Consider the following 21,847-nt stretch of genomic DNA (forward strand, 5'->3'; position numbering starts at 1 on the left):
TAACCTATTTAGGAAAGATCAAGAGGCACTTTAAGTAAAAAATGCCATAACCTGTTTGAATCATTGACTGCTCATAAAAAATTGTCTTGAATGCTTATGGATCAAGGTCCTAACAAATAAAGCACAAAAGGGGGTACTAGCTGGTGTCTTCCATAGACTATCAAATCACACCAGGGAACAGGGTGATTAACTCCTCAAGCACCTATCTATAAAATGTGTAGGAAAAAGGCTGAGAGATCATGGCGGACTTCAATCTGGGTGATATAGGCAGGATATCTCATGCTGCCAGTACAAAAACACACTCTGAATTCTTTAATATTATAGATGACAACTTCCTAAATCAAAAGTGTTGCATCCAACATACAGTAAACTAAGCCTTGATGAATAAATTGTATTGGTAGCCAATTCACATTTGTAATGTGCAAACAGAATAAAGTACAAATCGGTAATAAGTATTCTTGGCGCTTTTAAATGAGCCAATTTCAGAAAGCTGAAAACAATTATGAGAAATTGGTTGTGAGAGAAAATGTAAACAGAAAAATGTGAATAATGATTGGAAGTTGTTTAAGAACATTGTCCTAGATGCCCTAAAACCAACAAATAAAGAAGAAGGTAGCCCAGTTAAAAAACAAACAAAACCTGGCCACTATAAAAAGGTTATATAAATAAAACAAGAAGGAAGGTGAAGGTGACTAATGAATATAAATCAGAAGCTAGTAACTGCAGAAAATTTATAAGGGCTGCAAAAGACCACAACTCAGGGTGGATAAAAATCAATAATTTTTAAATAAATAAATAAAATTGGATTTTTTTTTTTATTTAAAATTGGATTTTTTTGATAAAATGCTTTTTGAGGGGGAAAAACCTATCTAAAGATAGTTTTAATTAAGATACATATAGCTCAAAGATATCTCATCATGGAATAGGGATTATAAATTCTAATTCTATAGTATGAGACAAAATATTCATGTAATGTCTAACAAAAGTTTTGTAAATGAGTTCCAGTAGTTCATGGATTAGGGACCCAATCTTATGGGGTTCCAGGGGCTTCTGTATAGATTATTTAGGTTAATCTTTCTATCTACCCAATGGGACTCAGTGCTCTGTCTAGAAGATACCATCAGAGATGCTTAGTTTTGCAGTTCTCAAACTGTGGATTTGTGTCTCCAGAGATAACATTTTTGCTGTTAACAAGCATGTTTTTAAATAAATAAATAAATATAGAGGTGAGAAATAACAGACCTCAACCCTATTGTCCCTCTGCAAATTTTTGTACACAGAGTCAAACACCTCCCCCTTCTCTAAAAGTGCAAAGTTTCAAAAAATTCAATGAATAGAAGATTGTTAGAGGTGGAATAGATCTGGACAAGGAGAAGAAGTCTGGAGATAAATGGGAGAAGGGAGGGACAGGCAGTAGAAACAAAAGTGAAACTGCTTGAGCAGCATATTCCAGAAGTCTTGAGGTCTTTCTGAGTGTAGTCTTCATTGATCTGAGATCTACCATACCATTCTCTCACTAGAAGGGAAAACCTATAATGGCAGCAGGCCATAAGAAAGACCCATTTTGGGAATATTATAATGAAGTTCCTCTACCTGGGGGTAAGACAGGCATGCGTGCACAAAGCAAACAGTGCAACTAAGAAATGTAAGGCCTGGTTGCCCAAATGAAACAACATCATGAGAAGTGTTCCTTCTCAGGAGGAATCTGCATTGAAGATGATGAAAGGAACATGTCTGAACATGCAGGATCTTCAGGTTGGTAAACTTTTTTATTTCCTACTTCTTTCTTAAGGACTGCCTGTCTTCCTTCTGAACTATTCTTGAATTCTCATGTTTGAGCAAAAAAATAAATATAGGTGTTACTCTATTGTACTATCATTTTAGATGCAGTTGTGATAAAAATAAATAAATAACTGAAATAGGCAGATCTTCCTTTTACAATTTCACCTTTAAAGTAGCACGGAGTGTCAGTGAATGCAATGAGTAATACTAAATGAGCAATATGGTAATAATAATTAAATAACTGCATTGACTTATTTTGTTTAGGAGAATCCATCCTCAAAATACAGGATTCTGAAGTCTATACACCTTCAAGATCACCATAATTTTCTATAGTTTAGAATTATCTGCCACAGTATATCACCTATAGCAAAAAGAAAAAAAAATCTCCATCATCCAGAAACAACCATAGATAAGTTTGTGATAAGAACCAGCAGATTACAAAAGGAGGTAGTTGATGAAAAAATTGCCCGTTTGTTTATGCAACAAACTCTCCTTTCCATATGATTGAGAACTCACACTTCATTAATATGGTTCAGTCATTAAGACCAGGATACAGTCCACCCAACAGAGCAGATGTCACAGGCAAATTGTTGGATAAAGAGTATGAAAGAGAAATTGAGCAGTGTGCAAAAGGTCTAGAGGGTAAAATTGTTAACCTGAGTCTTGATGGGTGGAGCAATGTCCACAATGATTCTGTTGTATGTGCTTGTATGACAACAGAAGAAGGGAATGTCTTCCTTACAGAAACAATTGATACATCAGGAAATGCACACATAGCAGAATACAAGAAGTAACAATAAAAGCTATCACAGTGAAAAAAAATTAAAATGTCTAGTATGCAGCTCTTCCTCAGCCTCTCCTTGTAAGTCACGTGCTCCAGCCCCCTGATCATTTTCGTTGCAGTCCACTGGACTCTCCAATTTGTCCACATCCCTTCTGTAGAGGGGCGGGACCAAAACTGGATGCAATACTCCAGATGTGGCCTCACCAGTGCCGAATAGAGGGGAATAATCACTTCCCTCGATCTGTTGGCAATGCTCCTACTAATGCAAACCAATATGCCATTAGCCTTCTTGGCAACAAGGGCACACTGCCGACTCATATCCAGCTTCTCATCCACTATAATCCTCAGGTCCTTTTCTGCAGAACTGCTGCTTAGCCAGTCAGTCTCCAGCCTGTAGCAGTGCATGGGATTCTTCCGTCCTAAGTGCAGGACTCTGCACTTGTCCTTCTTGAACCTCAGATTTCTTTTGGTCCAATCATCCAATTTATCTAGGTCACTCTGGACCCTATCCCTACCCTCCAGCCTATTTACCTCTCCCCCCAGCTTAGTGTCATCCGTGAACTTGCTGAGGGTGCAATCTATCCTATAGTCCAGATCATTAATAAAGATGTTGAACAGAACCGGCCCCAGGGACACTCCGCTTGACACCGGCTGCCAAGTAGACATCGAGCCATTGATCACTACTCATTGAGCCTGACAATCTAGCCAACTTTCTACCCCTATAGTTCATTCATCTAATCCATACTTTTTTAACTTGCTGGCAAGAATACTGTAGGAGACCATATCAAAAGCTTTGCTAAAGTCAAGATGTATCACATCCGCTGCTTTCCCCATATCCACAGAGCCAGTTATCTCATCATGGAAGACAATCAGGTTGATCAGGCATGACTTGCACTTGGTGAATCCATGTTGACTGTTCCTGATCACCTTCCTCTCCTCCAAGTACTTCCGGAACAACCACTTTGCAGCAGCTGCTCTGAAAAAAGTGGGGAGGAACCAAGCTAACTCTCCCACAAGACATGCGATGGAACTCAGTAGTGGACTGTTTTGAGCACTATATCAAGAATTGGCCTAATCCGTTGACAGTTTGTGAACAAACTCATGAAAAAATAGATGGCACTGTCACAGCCAAAGTTCTCAACATTGGGCTTAAGAGAAATGTTGAATACATGCTGAGTACCCTGAAGCCTATTTCTATAACCTTGAACAAAATGCAGGGAAATAACTGTTTTATTGCTGATGCTGTTGAAATCTAGAAGGAACTGAGTGAGATCTTAAAAAGAGAAATATGCAATGACAGAGTTAAATTACAAGCATTAAAAAAACGAATAGGATGAGCACCATCTCCAGCTCATTTTCTTGCAAATATTCTCAATACTCGGTACCAGAGTCAAACCTTTACTGCTGAAGAAGAAGAGTTGACTATGATATGGACATCCAGCAACCATTCCTCAATAATACCAACTGTAATAAACTTCAGAGCTAAGGGTGAACCATTCAAGAAATATATGTTTGCTGATGATGTTTTAAAGAAAGTCACACCAGTGAACTGGTGGAAGTCACTTAAGCACTTGGATTCAGAGACTGTTGAAGTGATAATCTCACTTAACAGCAGTAGCTTCTTCTGCCGGTGTAGAAAGAATATTTTCTTCCTTTGGACTAATTCATTCCAAATTGAGAAATCATTTGGGACCTGAAAAAGCAGGAAAGCTTGTTTTTCCTTTTCTAGATTATGAACAAACAGGAAAATGAAGGTGAAGATGACTGAATTAGCTGCAGAAGCCAATATTTTAAAGTTTCTCATGTTGACCTGGCTGACAGTCAATTTATGTATTTATTTATTTTTGTGGGTTTTTTAAAATATTTCATTTAATTATTTTAACAAATTTAACAAAAACAAACCTGATTTAAAAAAAACTTGAATGTTTAACTAAATTCAAAAATTCATATGCTTGTTAAAGAAAAAAACAGAATACATAACATTGTTGTTTTAGTTAAATAAAACAATTTAAATGTCTGTCTGGTGATGTTCTCCTCCTAATACAGCATGGCAAAAAAATCCTCCAAATATTAATGATTAACCTGTTGAACTGGAGATAGTTCACCTCCCAGTGACTTCATAAATATTTGCTTCAATTACCTTTGGTAAATGAAATAACCAAACAATCATTCATTTTCTGATATAGCTGTAAAACTAATCTGAAAAGTTTTCAAAATAAATCACTTAAAAAAATGTATAGTGTGTACCTTCTAAAAATGAAACCTACATCTATCTCTGAGTTGTGAAGAATATGTACAAGGTTATAACCACCAACAAGAATGGACTTTTATGTAGAAATCCATGATTAAATCAAGTCTTCCTGACTAGTGATTTAAATCAAATCCACCCTGCCACAACTAGAAGTCTATTGCCAGCAGAATCAAGGACAATAAGGAGTTTTTATATGATATTAAGATAAAAAATCCTAACAATGTTAATGGTCTATTACTAGATGGAAAATGTAGAACTGTCAATAATAATGCAGAAAAGGCAGACATGTTCAACAAATACAAGCGAGTCTCATCTTACGCGGGGGTTCCGTTCCGCAGTTAGCACGTAAAGCAAAAACTGCGTATAGTCAAAATTACATTGAGTTCAATGGCGGGCGGAATCGCCTGCACTACAGGTACAGTATTAAAATTGTTATTTTTCTCTCTTTTTTTTTTGTTTTTTTGGGGGTTTTTTGGTTTTGCTGACTGCGTAAAGCTGAAATCGCACATGTTAAATGCGCGTAAGATGCGACAGACCTATACTGCTGTTCTGTATGGGGAAAAACAGATGATGATGTCATATGATATGATGAAATACTTTCCATTCCAATAGTAACACAGGAGGATGTTAAACAGCAGCAACTGATGTTGGACATTTTAAAATCAGCAGGTCCAGCTAACTTGCATCTAAGGATTTTTAAAAAGAGCTGGCAGAGGAGCTTGCTAGACCATTAATGTTGATTTTCAGTAACTCTTGGAACACTGGGGAAATTCCAAAAGAAAGCTAGTTTGTGCCAATTGTGCCAATTCTTTAAAAAGGTAAATTGGATGACCCAGGTAATTATAGGCCTTTAATCCTGACATCAACTCCAGGCAAAGTAATGAAACAGCCATTACAGTTGGACTTTTGTAAAGCAATTGACTTGCTACCGGACAACATTTTGATTAAAAAACTAGAATATAAAATTAACATGACATACACTAAATGTATTAAAAAAGTCACGGACAAGTCTCAAAATGTAATTGTAAACAGGGAATCATCATCATCCAGCAGGCATGTTTCTAGTGGGGTCTTACGGGTATTGGTTTTTGGCCCTTCATAGGGCTGCAACTGTATTAACTCATCTGGGAACTAGCCAGCAACAATTCACAGAGTGCAGGTCATGATTCCTTCCTGAATCACTTCCACCTGGTGGAGGGCTGCTGTCAGCCCCAAAGCCCTCCACAGATAGTCCCCAGCCCATTGCTGGGACCCCACCACCCTTTCCTCGTATGAGGGTTAAGGGGCTTGGGAAAGGGATTCAGCTCCTTGCTGTAACAGACATTAGGGGAGGCTGTTTCAGCTTCTTTAGGCAATGCCTTAACTCCCCCACCCCATCAACTCCCTTCCAAGGGAGGGGGAACTATTAAAGAAGCCACTACAATTTTTCCTGACAGCCCAAAGACCCCCCAGCTTGAGGTTGAGGGGGTTGCCTTTTGTCTCCTCCAGAGGAAGGGTTGGGCAATTGCTGTTTTTCTGAAATTGGAACAGAGAAAGAGACCTCACTCTGAACTACACAACAAAAGACCACTACATTTTTCATTTGTTCTATTACTGAAGAGTGGACTTAAACTTCTAGCTATTACAAGCACAAAAGTCACTTTAAAAAGATGGAATAGTAGAATGGTAATCTGGTTCTGTCATGCAGTTTCCTCTATATGTTCAAAAGGGTGGGATGTGTTTTTTATGTAAGTTTTTAAAAGCAAATTATCCTGAGACATCCTATCTACTCATGCAAACAATTTTCTACAAAAGTTGCAATAATATAGTAAATAAAACCTATCACAGAAAGCAAAAAATGTAATACACAAGCTTGTTTTCCCACAAGTTCATTTAAAAAATTTTTTTTTCCATTATGTATATTTTTTCCATTTCTGCTACATCACAATTAATATAAATGAAAAAAAAAAAAAAGCTACAATAACCCTATTTTAAATACAATAAAGATACGTCACTACGTCTTTTTTCCATAGAACTCTATGCATTCCTTTTAATGTTTTTATAACTAACGGTATATGTTTATATTTTTAAAAGTTCACATTCAGGTACAATATTGCAAAACAGCATTATATTAAGTCATACGTATTTACTGCTGATACCTTTAACTGTGTCATTTGTATGGCATATTTTTGTTTTTCTAAGAATCAGTCTGTACTCTATAAAGATTTGTTTCCAGGATACATGCAATTGTGCTGAGCATAACATCTGTTGCTTTGCATTTCCAGAGCTTTACAAAACCTAGCTAAGCACGCTTTCCTACACTCACTTGAGTATATGAACTGACAGAAGAGATATATGGTCATAGTTCAAATAAACTAACAGTGACAACTAATTTCATACTGAAAGCCATTTAAGTAACTAGCTATTTATGTAGCCTAAATAGACAAAAGCCAGGAAAATCAGAGTCAGGGATCAAATTCTGTTTATAAACTGCCTTATTTGTTTAGGAATTGCAACACACACACACACACACACACACACACACACACACGTGATTTCCATGTGATAAACTGCAGAACCATGTGCCAAGTATATTTATATGCACCTTTTTCTACCTCACCCAAGAACGTATTCTTACACTTTAAACTCAAACAGCTTCAAAAAGTGGGACTGAATAATTAAATATATCTTGCTGATGAGTTTTTATATATATAAATAAATTTAAAAAAAAAATACTGCCATAGAATTGGTCCCTGCTTCTCTCCTCTGAAATGTGGAATATCTCCCCATTCCCCCAAAAGTTATCCCCATCCCAAGTCCACTCATCAGCAAGATTCAGTCCTACACCAGTTCTGAGGTCTTCTGCATATACACACTTTCTCAATTTATATTGTGTTACTTCGTGATCTTGCAGGGCTAGACACAAGACATTTGTACTAGTGGAAAGAGGTTATTCTCAATTCTCCAAAGGGACCTAGCACTCACTCCTAGTTTAGGAAGTCCCATGAGAGCCTTTGAAATTGTGACCTGTATGTGAAATTGTTTTGAGTATATAAAAGTTATTTTAGGATGGCTTTAATCGTTTTTATGACTCATTCTGAGCACTGTAACAATTCGGTTCATGGGACTCAATCCTGCAAGGTATTGAACATTCTGGCCTTGATCCAAAGCATTAAAATTAGCAAAGCTCTGAAGCATATGTGGCTCAAGTGTTCTGCACCATACAGTATCAAACCCAAAGTAACTAAGACACTAGGCTTTATAAGCAACTATATATTAAAAAGTCCAAATAATTTTTTTTAAAAAAAATCTTTAAACATTTGTAAAGCACTATTAAATAGGTGGCATATGCAGAATATATCATGTTGTGGGGTTGCAAAAGGGTTATGAATACTCACTCAATTGGGAAGATATATGTAACTCATGTCTTTACCACTCGTGAATAACACGTCCCTCCCAAAACTCATATTAAAAAACGATGTCACCCTACCACATTGTGTTCTCCTTCTGTTTCAATATTAGAGTGTATATATATATATATATATATATATATATATATATATATATATATATATATATATATATATATATATATATATATATACACACACACACACACACACACACTCTAATATTTATATTTTACAGACAGATGTATGGGAGATCACAGGTGCTAAAGTCAGAACTGCCTGCATTCCACATTTGAATGTAATTTATATCAAGGCCAGCGTCACATGACCAGGATGTGGGCAGTCATGCCTAATGGTTGGAATAGGAGTCATGCCTAATGGTCAGAGCAGGAGTTAGTAGCCAGAAATTGAAGCCCAGACTTAGAGCCAGAGTGAGGCATCATAGCCCAGGGTCAGAACCAGAGTCTGGGTATGTCTACACAGTAAAGAAAAACAGGCACCTGGCCCGTGCCAGCCAACTTGGACTCTCTGGGCTCAGGCTGCGGGATTGTTTCATTGTTGTGTAGACTTCTGCACTCAGGCTGAAGCCCAAGCTCTGGGACCCTCCCAACTTGGTTACCTGGAGTGAGGAAAGACAGGTACAGGAGTGATCACAGCTGTGGGTGACAATTTGAGCAGCCACTGAACTGCTGCTGCTGGGCTTAAGAGCTGCTCTGCTGACTCCTCCAACCAATCAGACAGTGTAGCGGATCAGGCAGTCTACTATAAACCAGCTGTGCTTGTTATGTTGCCCAGAGACTGGCTCTGCTGTAGGCCCTGCATCCAGAAAACTCAAGAATGAGTTAAAGTGTGATTGGTATAATACTATCCCCTTTCACCAGGCTCTCTACTTTAGCTATTACAGAATTTCATTCTGTGGTGGCATTGGAGTCAGTGAGCCTGCTTGTTCTTGGGGATGTCAATATTCTCTTAGAGGAGTGTTCTTGTGAGACGATTGTAGATGGGGATATATACAAGCCCAAGGACACTGATGAGACTCACGTGGCTGCAATGCATACATCTTTCAGTCTATTCTGAAAGATAGATCATTTTATGAGAAAAACAGTGGCAAGTTGTTCAAGTGAGGGTTCAGAAAGAAATGCAGAAATAGGATGACAAATGTATGATTTAACATCATTTGATTCAAAACCATGTAGTGTGTTCTGATGTTCTGGCTGCCAATAATATGCCTACAAAGTTCCAACTTCATGACTTGAAGACTTTGGAGAAAAAAGTCAGGACTTGTCTACTGAAATTGGCAATAGCAACACAAACACCCATAAAGCAATAGCAACACAAATGCCCATAAAGCATTGTACTGTATCTGGTATCTTGTCAAATCATAGAACAGTGTAAAGTTCATATCAATGCAGAAAATCTTATTCTTCCATGAGCAACAAGCAAAGTATAGGGCCTAAATACTACTGTTTCATACCATACCAGAGCCATAGCTGATGTCAGTGAGTAACTGCTTTCAATAGTCAGGAAGACAGACTGCTTACTAATTTAGCTTCATGAGTTAACTGATATATTGAATGCTGTATAACTTCCAGTTTTATGAGATGTTTCTCTGGTTGACTGAAGATTTACTATTTTATAACACTGTCAGGAAACAGAGTTATTATTTTCAGTCATTGCAGGGAACAATCAAAGTTTTCCATATTCACTGGAAGCAGTGCATTTCAATCTGCTATTTTGAATTAGCAGAATACAATATAAAGATTTAGCAAAGAAATTTTAAATGTTTGAAATTTGAAAACCATATAACAGCATTTTAGATGTTACATAAGAACATGCTCTACTAATGTGACATCACTGCTGAAAAGTATTAAACTGGGAGAGAAAAAAAAAAATCAGTACTTTCCTTTTGACTTGATAAATATCTACATAATGCAAGACACCTTTTAAATTTAAAAGAACTACCTGCTAGTTCACAATATTTACCACTGAATAAAGCTATAGAAACACCAGCAGATACAACAGAGATAGGCTAAATATCTTTTCAATGCATTAAACAGGGCTATATTAGACCCCAGTCCTGCAAAGACTTAGGTGTGCATTTAATTCTACATGCAGACAGTAGTCCTATTGAAAACAATGGGACTACAGGCTGTGTCTAAAAAAATAAAATATGCTCAAGTCTTTGCGGGATGGAGAGCTTACTCATTTCAACTGAAACATTAAATGGTTTTCAATTCAAACACCATGTTATCAACAAATCCACGTTTCCTCTCTTTCAGTTGTATGTAGTAAAAGTTCCTTGTTCTTTGGGAAAAACTCAAACTTGTGGAGAGGGCCTGAGAAAGTCCCTTTGCACTGCTGAAAGTCCAAGTTTGGCTGAACATTTTTCATGTATGTCAGAGAGGGAGCCCTACTCAAGTTTTACATACAGAGAAACATTTAGAGCAGGCAAGAGAAGAGGCCACAGGATCCACAACATATAGCTAAAGGCCCTGTAACCAATCCGAAAGTTGGGAGTATGGATATTGCTGCCTCCAGCTCTCCTACATGTTATCCATGTAAATCCTAATTATTCAGGCAGTATGCGGATGAAAGGAATACCATCCTAAGAGAAACATTAGGGCAGAAGTTCTCATCCTGAAGGGTCTCAACCATCCTACCATTCTTTATAGTTAGATCGGAGAGGGTCCCAAAACCATTAAGAAAGGGGTTCCAAAACTTTCTCTTGTAACATAATGTCACAGTATGAAAAAGGCTGAGAACCACTGTATTAGGGGATGTAAATACACTACCTGACTAGTAAAGATATAGAGATACCAATCAAAAGACAGTGTTTTATTCACTTATTTTAAATAACAGAGCTGCACTGCAAAATACAGCGATCCTGAGAGGATTTTTTTAAAGTTTCATTTATAATCCACTTCACAATTGCACTCACTGTCATGCTATGCCAGAACACAATTAACTCAGAACTTTGACAGTTAATATCTGTGGAACAGAAATCAATTTAGAAAGGACCCCATAATGAAATTCTGTAAGAGTCCCACCGACAATTGACAAAAAGGTTAAATTCTAAAAGGAAACAGCAGATACCACTACAAAACTAACAGATGTTCTTTGGGGTCATCTGCACAAAAACATAGGCATATGTGAAAGAAATCTGACACTCTCATGAAATCAGTTGGTGTCTAAAATAATACAGCTCCTTATGGCAATATGGTAATATATGTATCAAATACTCAACACATTATGTTGCAACAGTATGTGCAGACACCAAAAAAAAAAAAAAAAAAAAAAAAACCCACCACACATAAGTAGTAGAAATGGGGGCCAGTATGCTAAGAGAGAAAAATACAAGTTGTATGATCCATCAAGGTTAAAATACAGCTTAAAAAGAACACAAGAATGCATATTATTCAGAGTTCACAGAATTTTCAGGTATTTATTTTTGTTTGTAAATACTTCTGGTGTGGATAAAAATATTTTTAAGGACTGTGATTAATAAAAATAAAGTCTGTCTTCCAAAAGACAAAAAGTTGCAATCACTACAATTTACATGAATGAAACAGCAAGCAAACAAGATTTCTTCTATGTGTATTGATTACTTCTCTTGTTTTCTAGTGCAAACATACTTAGATATTATTTCCTGTTTTGTAATGCACATTGTTAACAAATAAAACATGCCAATATTGACAGGAAGATTAACTTAAGGGTGAACACAATGAACCCAAAAGCAGATGCACCGTTTCCCAATCATTCTTTTTACTATTGTTTTGTACAGTACACTCAAACTACTCAATCTGAATATTTATAATGGGAATTCACCAAATGAAAAAAAAAATGCAGATTGGTCAGTAGAGAAGATTTTTGGAGGGGAAAAAAATAGAGTTAAAAAAGAAAATACACAAAAACACATACTCAGCAGTTTTTCATTTTACATGTGGGGAACTGACATCACTACAGAAGTAAGTTTGAAAATATTACAACTCACATCAGTAACCTGGTCAGAATGAAAGTGACAGTAAAAGTTAAAGTGTAGGCACACAGAAGGGACAGGGCTTCAATAAGCCTAAGAACTAAAATCCCTAACACAGAATGATATGGCCATTCAGAAATATTTGGAAATAGCTAAGAAACAAATCCATTCATGTGAATCTGACTGGCTTCATCATTAGAGTTACCAATGACCTAAATTTAAAGCTTCTATGATGGAGTCAGGAACGGAACCTATTTGTTAGCTATAAGACTTCAGGCAAAACACTGTTGAACTCAATGAAGATGTAATGAATATAATCTAGGGTAAATTTTGGCCCACAGGTTTTTTTAAATAATGAAAATAATGAAAGAAAGATTGATCAGCATGTCAGAAAGATTCTCCTCCAAATTTAATAGATAAATGCATTAGTTTGCTGCAATTGAAGTGAAACTAACCCCTCCACTCCCAACAAACCTCTTTTTCCTTAACTTATCTACCTTTAAAAAGAATCTAATACTTATACATCTCAAAGGGATGCAATGGAATTTAACTAATTGATTGTAAATCTGTTTCAGACCCTCTGATGTAAGGCACAAAGTAATTTTTTTTTAAATGCTTTATGATACTTACTATGTAGCACATTCTGGCCACAAACTGAGCTCCCCTCATTTCAGTGACAAGAGCAACAAGCAAAAGCACATCTGGCGGGGTAAAGGTAGGAGCCATGGAGAGCTGCATTCTTCCCCCTTTGCCTCAAGCGAATCAGGATTCCAGTCATAGCTATTTGCTGACCCCATCAGCATTAACTTACATGATAACATCATACAATGAAACAGTCTCCTCTCGCACACACAGATGATGGTTCAGGGGTACTGGAAGGTAGAAAGGTACTGCTATACTGTATTAGTGACCAAGGGGCTGGGAAGCTATGTGGAAGCACAGACCCTCCATGAAGATGGCCCTGGCTTTCAGTGCATCTCCCAAGACCAGGAGATTCCATGGGACTGAACTCCCTTACCTGTTCCACCAAGGAAAGCAAATTCTCCACTCCTAAGGAAATAATGAGTTGGAAACTCTGATGAGTCCCAGAAACAATCAGTGCATGCGATGATCTCACCACAGTGCAGAGCACCTCGGTTCGGATTCTTGGCATGGTAGAGTGGAAAAATCAGAATGAGAGGACTAAGCTCCAACAATCTGAAGATGTCGGCCTTGGTAGCACAATACAGGGGGGGAAATATTTGGAAAAAAAGAGCAAAGCTTTCTCACTTACAAGTAAAGTAGCAACTTGTACTGCAACATTTGAGTTTATCTATGCAGACTGGTATTGCCTATGTCTTTGATCCTATGCTATTCCAGTAAGGGCCACAGTTCAACCAAGAGAGCATCAGAGGGTGAAATCCTGGTCGTACTGAAGTTAATGGCAAAATTGTGACTTATTTCAATGGGGACAGGATTTCACCCAGGATTTCTTCAAACAGTTTTGAAATGCTGATAAACATATTTTGACAAACACTGACGTGCCAAAACACACTCTGTACAAAGCAAAATTATCAAAGCAAAGTTATCCAACAATTAACTCACATTCTGGCTCTCGAAATACTCATTTCTGATATTCTCCACCCCTTATATGCACACACAAAAACTCGCAAAGGAAGTACCAGTGGCAAGTCATGACTTCAATTAGTGTTACAACGAGAGTATCTTTCCATTTACAGTGCTTACAGATAGTTAAGTCTAATAATTCCTTAGTGCAGAAAAACAATCAATTTAAGATTTGTCCAAGATTTAAATTTCATAAAAACAAAGGGGAGGCATTTGGAGTGGGGAGGAGTTGTTGTTGTTGTTGTTTTAAACCTAAGTCCAATAGAACTATTTCTATGTTTTCAAAAAAAAATTCAATAAATTAGAGTTCCCTTGTATTGTTTGAAATCCAAATATTATGAAGGCACTACTGTTTGAAATCCAAATAGCACTAGGACCCCAACCTTGCATGCCCTTATCACATGCTTAATTTAAAACTTAAAGCACTTAAATTTAAAGCATGAATATTCCCAACTGACTAACTTAAGCACATGTATGTTTGCAGGACCAGGGTCTAATACAGAAATTTGTATTTATATTTTTTTGACTTTTCTCTCTCTCGCCTGTATGCAGAAAATTGTAATGCATGCACAAACTAGACACAAGCACCAGCATGCACTCAAAGTTTATTAATTCTACTCAATTTCTGCTCCCACACTTAAGAGAATCAAAGAAGTAATGCCTGAAAGTGGCAAAAGATAACAAAAGATGAAAATTTGTCTTAAAATTTATCAGCACATTCCATCTTATAAAAATAAGTCTCACAAATTAATGTTCATGTGCAGAAAGAAGCAGATGAATATTTATACATTATTAAACAAAAAAGGATATATAGAGGACATACTAATATAAAATCCTGTTTTGTTTCTCTCAGGAAATAGCTGAGTCTTAAAAGTTTAGAATGTGTGAAAGTGCTAAAGATATTCAGATAATTTTAAAAATGAAAATTAAACCATGTAATACAAAGCTGACTTTGTCAGATGTATCTAGTATTACTCATTTTTATGTCCACCACTTGAATATATTATCACATTTGTATTTGGACACCCGATAACCCATTAGTTCAAATATTAAAGAAAATGTTCTCTGTATATCAGCAGCCAAATCAAAAGCTTCTAATTTGATCAACTAATAACTTCAATAATTCACATTTTGTAAAGGGCCATTTTTGGTGTTATTCCTGTTTCCATTATTCTTGACTACCCGATAGACTGACAGATGTCTTACCTTAATATCCTGAACAGACTACTGGTATCTATTTCACCCACATCTGTTCCTAAATAGCTTTGGCAGCAGACTACTATGTACTTGGAATTAATTCTAAGTCATTTATTACTAAGGACTTACTCTTTTGTTGTTGTTTTGATATTTCATTTTTTCCTATTATGCTTTTAAAAACATTCCTTTACCGTTTTTTAAAATTTTCGACAAAAACATATTGTTCAGTATTCTAGAAAAGATTTTCTTTGAGCTCTCCAGGTATCTTAGTTACATGCTAACATAAATTATGTGATTTGTGTCTAGTGACTTATGCAAAAGCATGCTTTATCTTGGAGTCCCAGAACCCAACCCATGCTAGCAACCACCCAGTTCTGATACTTGAAGAGTGCTTCCACACATTTTTAGATGTGTCCAGAGGTCTTCAAGAATGAAGACATATGCCAAAATTATCTTTAGTTATCAGAAGCCCCCACATCTACAGATACTGAAAGTTTTAGACCCAAGGCCAATATTAAATCAGTTGGCAATCTCTGTCCATTTCCTAGGTGACAAGCATCTGCATCATAAATCAATACCAAAATTGCCACAAATTGAAATTCTTGTTGGCAGTCTCAAGAAAGACGCTCAAGAATGAAAGTGACAGAGAATAAAGTCCTTTTTCAACCACATTAAGCCTTCCCAGGACAGAGAAAAGATATATTGGGAGAACAGCCCAGGGAAGCTTGCAATTCCTTGTGCTGTAGCTATTCTAATATGCAAGTGACTCCCATTTCCAGTGCTGTTAATCCAGTATCTTTCATAAATATTAAATTTCACTTTAGCTGTTCGTTACTTTTTTCCAACAAAACCTATTATAAATCTTTAAGGTTTTCAAATAACCACACACAACTAATTTTTAAATCTATTCTTCAATTAGTTTTCTTTTCTATGATTTTGAACTGCTGCTCAGGCGTGAGCAGCTATACTATCTCAGGTTACATATTGATCAGCATTAGAAAAAACTTTTTTTTCCCCTTTCTTCATCAATTATTTTCCCTGACTTGGTAACACCAGTACTGACAAATAGGCAAGCCCTCCTTTTCTCTCAGTCAGGAAAGTAACAGCCAACCTGTGCAGGACACCTCATTCTACTTCCTCCACCAACAGACAATTTCCAGAGCTGGGGAAAAATTATGGTTAGCCCACACTATCCTGATTAGTCACTTTGTCAGAGCCCAATTTTCCACTGCAACATCCTGAGAGGGTGTCCATACTGGTGCTGCTACATCACTAAGAACAACTTACAAGGTAAGAAATCTGATTTTCTGTTATGCCTATCAGTGTGGAAAAATAGGTCTGACTAGCAGTAACCAAGGAGACAGAGTAACTATGGAGAAGCTAAGAAAGGTTAGGCTAAAGTGACAGGAGAGAAGAAGCCAAGATGGCCACAGACAACCCAATCCTCCAGATATCCCTAAACCTCCAACTGCCAGAAGCTGAGACTATACAAGGCAGGTCACGGATCACTTGAAATTGCCCTTTAGCATCTGGCACTGGCCACTGTCAGGAGACAGGATACTGGGCTATCTGGACCATTGGTCTGACCCAATATGGCCATTATTATGGTCTCAGAAACGGACCAATGGAAGCCCACTGAGGAGAACTGACCACTTCCTGAGGACAGCAGCCCCAGGGCTAACATGGAAGGCTCCCTTCACTTCAGGAAAGGAAGACTAAGTTTTCAATGGATGTCCAGGAAATGCCATTGGGCCTCTTATCTGGTCTTGTGTTTATGATAGAAGTTGGTCAGTAAGATTTCCTAGCTAAGGTGGAAGGCTGGGAACACATTGGGGAGAAAACTGGAACATACTTGGAGAACTACTTTATCATAAGTTATCATAAGTCAGAACTGGAGTAAGTCCTTTGACTCTCTGGGCTGAGGTGACTGATAGCAGAAAAACTGCTTTCCTCAAACGAATGTAGAGTGGCAAGATGAGTTCAAACACAGAGGATACTTAGCAGTAAGTTTAGGCTCCAAGGAGAAATGGGTAACTTAACCGGTGGCCTAAAGTAAGATCAACCAACCCTATAGTTAAATGAAGTGCACGTTGGTTACTAACCTTTTGTAACTGTTATTTGTCAAGATGTGTTACACATGTCCATTTCACTCTTGGTGTGCGTGCACCCCATGCAGAATTGCTAGAAAATTTCCCCTCAGTGGTACCCATCAAGGAGGCTCCAGAGCCCTCTGCTGATGCGTGCCACTGAGTGTAGGGTGACCAGAGAGCAAGTGTGAAAAATCGGGACGGGGGTGGGGAGTAATAGGAGCCTAAATAAGAAAAAGACCCAAAAATCAGGACTGTCCCTATAAAATCGGGACATCTGGTCACCCTGAGTGCCAGTACAAAAGGCCCAGCTGCCCCCAAGTTCCCTCAGTCCCTTCTTGACAGACAACTCTGGCATAGGACGGCAAGTCATGGAATGGACATGTGCAACACATATCAAACAGCAGCAGTTACAAAAGGTTAGTAACCATTTTTTCTTCTTTGAGTGATTGCACATGTGCATTCCACTCTTGGTGACTTACAAGCTGTAATGTAGGAGGAGGGATTGAGTTAATGTACACACAGACTGCTAAACTTGGATGAGTTGTACACCATTTTCTCTGGAGTACTCAGTAGAAGCATAATGGGATGAGAAGGTATTAACTGAAGACCAGGTTGCCACTTTCCAAATGTCCTGGATAAGGACTTGCATAAGGAACACCATTGAGGCCGCTTGTGATCCTGTGGAACATGGTGTCAGTTTGCCCAATGGGGAAATGCCTGCCAGATCATAACAAACACATGCAGAAAGTTATCCAAGACAAAATTCTTTGTGAACAGATCATGAGACCTTTCATTCTGTCTGCTATGGCCACGAACAGTTGGGTTAACAAATGAAACTAGTCCTGTCTATGTAGAACACCAACTCTCTTCTAATGTGTATAGTTTGCAGATGTTACTCCTCTTTATTGGCATGTGGCTTGGGGTAAAACATAGGTAAATAAATTAACTGTTTAATATGACAGTTAGATACCACTTTAGAGAGAAATCTCAGATGAGACCGCAAGTACACCTTATCCTTAAAAAGAATGTGTATAAGGTGGTTCAGACGTCAGAGCACGCAGTTCAGCCACTCTTCTGGCTGAAGCACTAGCTACTAGAAAAGCCACCTTTAGAGGTAGGTGCAGTAAGGACCAAACAATAGCCCTTGAGCTTCAACAAAATTAGATTCGAGTGCCAGGGTAATAGGTTCCCTTATTTGAAGGTAAAATCTCTCCAGTCCTTCACGTCATTAGAAAATATAGAACAGTTATCCACATGCGGATGGAAAGCTGATACTGCTGCCAACTGGACCTTGACAGACCTGTTTTAGGTGCAAGAGATTATCCAGTATATCCTGGATAGAGAACTGCATTGGTGAGACCCCGAAGTGACACGACCAGATAGGAAAACGCCTCTATTTTGACATGTAAAAAGCTCTGATACTTTTAACAATGCATGGAAAACTTGCTCTGAGCAAGACTCCTCCCTACAATTTATCCATAGAGCCTACAAGCTGCTAAATGAAGGGCCCGTAGGTTTGGATGGAGCAGTCAACTATGATCTTAAGAGATCAAGTCTGGGTGCAATGGGAGTGAAATTGTAGCTGCCAATGACAGATCCAATAAAGGGGAAGCCACACTGGGGCTATTAATATAACTTAGGAGTGGTCCTGTTTGATCTTTAGCAGCACTCTGTGTAGGAGTGGGATTGGGGGAAAAGTGTAGTACAGCTTGTTTGTCCAGGGCAGCAGGAAAGTATCTGTGATGGAACCGGGACTGTGGCCTTGTAAGGAGCAAAACAGTTGGCATTTCCTGACAGCCTTCTTGGCAAATAGGTCTATCTGGGGAGTCCCCCACTGTTGGAAATTCATCTGGCAACATCCGGGTGAAGAGACCACTCATGGTGGCTTGGAAATTATCTGCTTAAGTGGTCCACTGGCTCATTCTGCACCCTTGTACAGTAAGAGGCTTTGAGACTCACACTGCAAGTTCAGTCAAAGTTCCATAGGTGAATTGCTTCCTGACAAAGCAGGAAAGAGTGAGCTCCCCATTGCCTGTTGAGGTAAAACAAACATCTCCACAGTGTTGTCTGTAAGAACAAACAGGCTTTTTCCCTGGACACAAAATAGGAAGGCCTGACAGGTGAGGCAGACAGCCCTTAGCTCTCTGACATTGATATGAAGATAGGAGATCCTTAAGGACCACAAACCTTGAGTTCAGAGGGGACCCAGATGAGCTCCCCATCACAGGGCAGATGTGTTCGTCAGCAGTGTCATCAAAGGCTGACAGCGGACAAAGGGAACTCCCACACAAACACTAAGGGGGTCTGTCCACCAATCTAGTGAAGTTAGTACTCACAAGGGCACCATGTTCAGATGGTGATGATTTGGTGAATAAACAGAAGCCAGACAACTTTGAAGAGTCCTGAGATGCAGCCTGGCATATTGGACTACATATGCACACAGACATATGCCCCGGGAGTCTCATATAGTTTTGAGCTGTTGTGATTGGGGGAACCCTGAGAAACAGGATTATTTGGTGGCATACCAGGTCTCAAAGTTCTTTTTTACAGCTGAACACAAAATTCCTTTGGTATAGCTTTTGGGTATGCATGAGTTGGCTATGCCACAGCAATAATCTGATCATAGTAGCATGGATTTTGTGCCATTTCTCTCATACAATAAGCACCTCTCTGCATTTATTAAACATACCATTTGCTTTCTGCTAGAGAGCCAGCTCTAAAAGAGAAGTACAGTAGAGTCCCACTGTGGACACCCTGGAGAAGATGTGAGCAGAGATTATGATTTAGCAATTGCTGAAAAAGCCAAGTTGCTGGAAAGCCAAATATTTATCTGTAACTCTGAATTAAGAGCATGCGGATATTTGAAAATTTTCCCTTTGTAAAATCTTTTGTAAAACAGATCTTGTTTTACTCAATCAAGTCCTTTTCAACAACTTTGCTGACTGAAGACTGTTTTATCATGACAACTTTCTGGAGCTTAATTTCTTTTGCTGTTGCCTTAAAAATTTCACCATAATAAATATCAAGGAGTTTGACACAAAACCCTGAGATAAAGACGCTGAACTAAATCCAGTTTGCTTTACTCACAGTAGAAATATGAAGAACTACTCAGCTGAGTAAGTGGAGCAGGATTTGATCCACAAGCCTCACCCTAAAACTTAGAGACAGCTCACAATAAATTACTATATAGCATATATACAGCTGTCATTTAGATTAAAATGCAAAAAACTGATGCTTCAGAATCAATAAAAATCCTGTTTCTATTCTGCCTATGGCTAAAAGCTGTAAGACACTATTTCATGTTTCCATAGTGTTTATATACTAGAATAATAAAGAAAGACTGCCCAGGGATACTTTGTTTTAGGTTTGAGATCTTGATAACCTTATTTAATTAAATTCTTCACTTTTATTGCTGGCACAGATTTAAAGTGAAGAGAGATGCCAGTAATTATCTCTTTTAACTAATTTACTGTAATCCTGTTTTAAGTAAACTTTCAATTTCCATAAACTGATTTGTAAGACGGAACCACAGAAAAAGCCCTCTTCTACTAGAAATTCAGCAGTTTTGTTCTGAAAATTTCATCTGAGGCTAATTGTCCCCCTTCCATAGGTAAAATTTGTGGTCTGGCAGAAAAGGAAATAGCCACAGGAGCATAAAGTGATACTGGTCCAAAAACTGAACACAAAGATTTGGCCCTCTCCAGGAGGAGCAAGTGGCACTTTAGCGATGATTTAGTTGTTACAGTAACTTGATATGTATGTCGCTAACATACTCTGGCAACTACCTCCTCCCCCTGCTGCTCTCTGCCCTGTGGCTGCCCAGCCCCTTGCAGGCATCCCTGATCCCTCCCTGCCTGAACTAGCCTCAATCAATTTAGCAAGTGTTCAAAACAAGACCAACTAAAGTGGCAAAACAGTGGCGATGCACAGTCCCCCATGCGCCATCAGGGTGGGTGGCGCCAGGTTGGGACGGTGCTTGGGGCTGGAGCGTCTCCGCTAACAAGTTGGAGACTTAGCAGTCACTTTTGATTGGAGGGGGGAATATGCCAGCCCCAAATCGCCTTCCCCTTGACAGGCACATTGAAGGCTGCTGGGGATGCACTGAAGCAGCAGGGTCCGCCCCCGCTTCCCCACTCTCCCCCCAGCCAGCTCCCCTCACTCACCCCCGCGGCTCTCGGGCTGGATGGGGCTCCACCGGAGCTGCCTGGCGCTGAGCACCACGTCGCAGCTCCTCTTCCCGATCTGGAAAATGCCCCTGAGGAGCGGCTCCTCCTCGCCCCCGGCCGCCTCCCCCCCGCGCAGGGGGTCTCTGGCCAGGGGGGCCGCCCCCCGCCTCTCCTCTTCCTCCCACCGCTGCGCCATCGAGGAGGAGGAGGAAGAAGAGGAGGTGGTGGTGGTGGCAATCCCCTGCCCAGCCGAATCTTCCACCCCGGTCCCCGGCGGCGAAGGCTCCTCCACAAGCTCTGGCCAAGCTTCTCTCCTGGGGCGGGGGAAGGGGATCTCGGCCCCCAGCATGGCGGCGCCACCCCCCTCCAAGCCAAGTTGAAGCGAGAGACTCTCCGCGTCCCGGCTGCTGCCAAGGCAGCGACTCCTCTCCCCCTCCCATCCCGTGAGAGGGTGCGAGCCGGGGGTGGAGGGAGTCGGGCGGGTGAGTGCTCACACGCAGGCGCGCGCCCTCCAGCCGTGCCCGTGAACGGCCGTCCATACGGTCGCGCGCGGAACGCCGGGTGGAGCCCTTAGGAATCGTTACTCAGCTGGGTCCCTGTTGCGCGG

General features: G+C 39.3%; 1 protein-coding gene across 1 annotated transcript in view; it reads right to left on the reverse strand.

Annotated features, from left to right (window-relative positions):
- Window positions 1-21,589, reverse strand: part of CERKL (ceramide kinase like) — a 96,691-nt gene extending 75,102 nt beyond the window's left edge. Inside the window, exon 1 of the mRNA XM_065413664.1 lies at window positions 21,238-21,589. Coding sequence (XP_065269736.1) covers window positions 21,238-21,589 — 352 coding nt within the window. The remainder of the gene's footprint in view (window positions 1-21,237) is intronic.
- Window positions 21,590-21,847: the final 258 nt, after the last annotated feature.

The sequence above is a fragment of the Emys orbicularis genome, chromosome 11 (assembly GCF_028017835.1).
Source record: "Emys orbicularis isolate rEmyOrb1 chromosome 11, rEmyOrb1.hap1, whole genome shotgun sequence".
Classification (NCBI taxonomy): domain Eukaryota; kingdom Metazoa; phylum Chordata; order Testudines; family Emydidae; genus Emys; species Emys orbicularis.